Source organism: Hipposideros armiger, unplaced genomic scaffold, assembly GCF_001890085.2.
Source record: "Hipposideros armiger isolate ML-2016 unplaced genomic scaffold, ASM189008v1 scaffold_19, whole genome shotgun sequence".
NCBI classification, from domain to species: domain Eukaryota; kingdom Metazoa; phylum Chordata; class Mammalia; order Chiroptera; family Hipposideridae; genus Hipposideros; species Hipposideros armiger.
This window is the reverse complement of record NW_017731369.1, coordinates 1,919,494-1,924,223: the sequence shown is the minus strand read 5'-3', so window position 1 is coordinate 1,924,223 and position 4,730 is coordinate 1,919,494. Positions and strand designations below refer to the sequence as shown.

Sequence of the window (4,730 nt, the reverse complement as noted above, 5' to 3'; positions counted from 1 at the left end):
AGGGATACCCTTTAACCTCTCTGAGCTTCACTTTCTCCATCTGTAAAGTGAGGCTCATATGAGGGACCTCTCCCACAGGTTGTTTGGCTCATTAAGTGAGGTAAGGGAAAAAAAAGTGCTTAGCAAAGTCCCTGGCACATAGAGTGCGTTTAGTAAATATGGGCCATCAAAAATTGAGTTGAATTGAATTTGGTTTCATTTAAATTAATTAAGTCATGAAGTCACCGAGTTCTGGAGCCAGAAGCCTCCGTGGCCTCCAAAACCCAGCCCAGAGCCTTGGCAGCATCACACTAATTGAGGATAACGTCTGATCTAGTGGTCATTTTTAACGCAAGAACAGGACTATTCAGCAGCAGGGCACTGGGTAGACAAATGGTGCTGAATCCCTGCCACGGGCTGCCAGGAAAATATCAAAATGATGCTGTTGAAGAACATTTAATGTCATGGAGAGATGTTTAGATATACAAATAGGTAAAAAAAAAATAGTACACAAAAGAGTATGTATATATTCAGCCATAAAAAGGGAAGTACTAATTCATGCTATCACACATTTGAACCTTGAAAACCTTATGCTGAGTGAAAGAAGCCAGACATAAATGACCACATATTATTGTATGATCCATTTATATAAAATGTCCAGAAAAGGCCAATCCTCAGAGACAGGAAGTAGAGTAGTGGTTGCCAGGGGCTGGGGGGATGGAGGGACTGGGGATGGGGGTGATGGTTAAGGGGTCTGGGGTTTCTTTTTGGGGTAATGAAAATGTTTTAAAATTGATTGTAGTGATGGTTGTACAACTCTGTGAATATACTAAAAGCCACTGAACTATACACTCTAAATGAGTAAAAATGGGTGAATTGTATGGTATGTGCATTATATCTCAATAAAGTACTTAAAAATTATGTATAGTGTGATTCTGTTTTCTGAAATTAAGAAATATGTATGTATATAATTTTAACTGCTTTATTGTGATATATTGGGTTGTCGGAAAAGTCATGACGCATTTTTGCAACGAAAAACAGAAAAAATGTCATGACTTTTCCGACAACCCAATATATCATATGTATTATATATGTATATATATCAACATGTATATGTCTATCTGTCTATCTATTAATGGACAGAGAGAGACGTGGGGGGCAATACAAATATATCCACAATGGGTTTATGGGACATTTTTTCCTTTTTACTTAATCTATATTTTCTAAAGTTTCTACTATGAGTATTTATTACTTTGGGGAAAATAATGAAAATGTTTTCTTTAAGAACAGCTCATTTTGGACTTCAATATCAATCAAATCAGGGCCAAAGCAACATCCTACATGGGCTCCTATCTCCCCAAGAATCAAATGGGCTTTCCTTCAAGCCCTTACCTTGTCTGTGCAGAGGGGGACGGCAAACCTCTTGAGGGTGGGGATGGAGGTGACCTTGGAGCTCTCTTCAAAGAGTTGATTCAACTTGGCCAAGTAGAAATGCTGGTAGAGGCTGCTGTCCTCGTAGGCGATAACGTCAAACAGGAGGCAGCCGTCCTCTTCATAGGCATTGACATGATGAAAGACCACCATAGGGTCCGTGTAAAACATGGTGGGCACGGGCTTCCCGGTCCTTCGGTCGATTACGTGAATGTAAGTCTGAAAGAACAGGGCACCCAGCGGTCAGCTCTCCCTCTGCTGGCCCAGCGCTGTGGCATGGGGAATGGGACAAGACCCAGCCCTGCCATGGACTAGCTCATGACCCCGGAGCATCCGAGCATCCCTTCCCCCTTCTGACCCTCTGTGTCCCAACTCCGGAGTGCCAGCCACGCAGAAGCACTGAGTTAGAGGGGACTGTCAGTTGTTGCATTCTGTGGTCCACCCATTTACAATGGAGAGGCAGGAAGTTTGGGGGCCAGGGCCTCCGCATCACCAGGAAGACAGTGTCTGAGGGAGGCCCCAGAGTTGCACTGTTTACCCTCCTTCAGTTAATTGTGATTCCAGGTGGGCAGCAACATGCCAGCTCCCTGGAAACGGCCAAGTTGGGGAGAACTGACAAGGTGCCGTACCTCTAGGCCTCCCTGGGCTCCATCCACAGCTAGAGGTCCTAACACCCTAAGCCCACACCTACCCTCCAACCTCTACTGCAGAGCTTGCTACCAGGATGCGGTTGTCACAGCAACGCCCCTGCCCTGGAGGGCTGAGTGACCTGGTTCTAGTTAAGGAGCCCACGTGGGTAATAGCTCATTAGGCCTCCGCACACAGTCTGGGTGTCACTAGGCAGTATCACCTTGGGTGGTAATTAGCCATATCTGCAGCTCCAGTTGCCTAATCCAAGGTGGTGGTGGTGGTGGTGATGGTGGGGGTGTGTGTTTCTATCTTTTGGCTCTGGCCCAACCACCCTCCTTCTGAAAGGGAGGGAGGGACCACTTCAGGCTGTTCTTTCACCACCTCCTTCCCTCGTTTGCTTCTTCCTCACCTTCTCCAAGCAGCAAGCTTTGAATGCTAAGGAAGTACAGAGGAGGAGGGCTTTGATAGCGTGGTGGTGGGAGTCAGTTTGGGGAGGTGAGTACAGGGGTGATTATTTTAAGCCTTTTCTTCCCCCAGATCCCACAGGGGGCTTTCAGAAAGTTCTTGCAATGCATTCCAAAGCCCTTTCCAGGGATCTCTGTCCTGCCATCAGGGGTAGTTTCCTCACTGTGAGACTCTTCAGGGCCAGGAAATCCCCAGGGGCCTCAGACAGGAGGCCCAGAGGGCCCTGGCGCGCCTGCAGTGGGATGCTCCTCAGCGTGTTTGAGGGACTGGCTGCAGAGCAAACCCAACTTCAACCGGCTTTCATGCTGCCCCCTTGGCCCACTCATTCACTCCACAAATGTTTGTAGAGGGCCTACGACATGTCACTTTTTCAGGAACTGGAGAGACAAATAAAACCAAGCCCCAGCTCTCCTGGAGTTTATATCCCAATGGGGCTGAAGCCAACAGCCAGTGATCAAATATGTATATAATATGTCAAGGATGATGAGCGCTGCTGAGAAAAAGGGAACAGGGCAGGAGATGGAGGAAGCCTGGGGCAGGGTCTGAAGGGCTCGGGATCAGGAGATCTTAGCTGAGACCTAGATTAATGGAAGGAGGAAGCCATCCGGGGAAGAACATNTGTGGATGGTTGTCAAAAGGGAAGTCCGTGCTTACGAATCCACCTGCAGGACAAGGGCAGGGCGCCGGCAGGGACTGTCTGCACACGCCCACACCCCTGCCCGCCCAGCCCTGCCTCAGACAACCCCGCACCACCCTACATAAACAGGCTGAGGGTGCCAAGAGGCCCCTCCTTCCTTTGACCCCAACTGGCCCAAATGTAAGAGAATCTGGGGCAGGTAGGAGGTCCCAGACTTTTGAAGATACTTCACTATGGCCCATTCGACATGGAAAGCACTTTCCACTTGGGAAATGTTCCAATGCTAAAGGAAGACCTTATGCTCTTTTGTTGGAGACCTTCCTTCACATTTTCATTCATTCATCATTCATTCATTTATTTAAAATATTGAAGAGCTTAATGAGAACCCTCTGAGTACCAGATGCTGTGATGGGTGCTGGGGATAAACTGCTGACAAGACAAAGAGTACCGGCTCTCTCAGAGCCTTAACAGGAAGAGGTGTCTGAACAAGTTCCTTATACTTGAGAAAAATGTTGAGCAAAAAGCTGCAAGTGCTATCAGGGCGCTCAACCTCATCTGGGGGGAGTAATGACCCTGAGACCTGAAGGATAAGCAGGAATTTGCTCCCTGGCTGCGACTTAGAATCCGCTGGGGGCTCATGACTATGCCCCTGCCTGGGCCCCACCCCGAGGCTCTGACTTCACTGCTCTGGGCTGAGGACCAGCAGGAGCAGATGTGGTCTCAGAGCTCCCAGGTGAGTCTGACCTGTAACCAGGACTGGAGTGGGGGTCTGATGGGAAGAGAACAGGGTTGCAGGCAGAGGGACAAAGACAGGTAAAGGCCCCAGACTGAAGGTCATTTGAGAAAGGGTGGCATCTCCTGTCATTCTTCCCTAATAAGCCTTTGGATAGGACCAAACTAGAGCTGCCAGATCTGGGCATAGAGGCCGCATCTGCCTGCTTGAATTTCTGATTTCAATATGCAGGTGGGGCGACTTGAAAGTGAAGCAAGGGAACATTTTGAAGGAACAATAAATAGCAATTAAAAAGCGTGGCCTGATCCACCCTTCCCAGGCTCACTCTTCTTTGCTAGTTTCAAAGCGGCAGATGGCTCACATGGCTCCTTTTTTAAAATATACATGCTAAACTTCTTAGCCTGGTTCCAAGGAAGTAAATCATTTTTGAGCATAATAAAAGGTTATAAAATCCTGTGGTGTGTGGGCAGCAGAAGGGAGTGTTTCCTCTCTGTGTGTCATCCCCTGGCTGAGGTTGGCATGTGGCGGGGGCCGGACCTTGGGCTTTGCCACCTGTGTGCTCTGTGACCCCCAATGCTTCCTGGAACTAGGAGATCTGGTCCAAGGCCCTGTGCAGAGGCACTGCCCAGAGCCAGCGGTGCAGAGGCTGGTGGCTCACGTGATGCTTGTGAGACATGGCCGTTCATTCAATAGTCCTGAATCACCTGCGGAGAAAGTTCATGCCTTGTTCTCTTCCAATCTTTCTGACTGGGTCGAGCAGAGAGTCTCAGTGAGGTGCCACCATGTCGTTCACAGCTAATACTTTTAGAACTTTCTTATTAACAAAGAGATTAAATCTTGGCAAGCAACAGTATC

At 48.2% G+C, this 4,730-nt stretch overlaps 1 protein-coding gene across 1 annotated transcript in view; it reads right to left on the bottom strand.

Moving 5' to 3' along the window:
* BCO1 (beta-carotene oxygenase 1) overlaps positions 1–4,730 on the bottom strand; it is a 45,654-nt gene that overhangs the window by 35,839 nt on the left and 5,085 nt on the right. Inside the window, exon 2 of the mRNA XM_019634762.1 lies at positions 1,372–1,635. Coding sequence (XP_019490307.1) covers positions 1,372–1,635 — 264 coding nt within the window. The remainder of the gene's footprint in view (positions 1–1,371; positions 1,636–4,730) is intronic.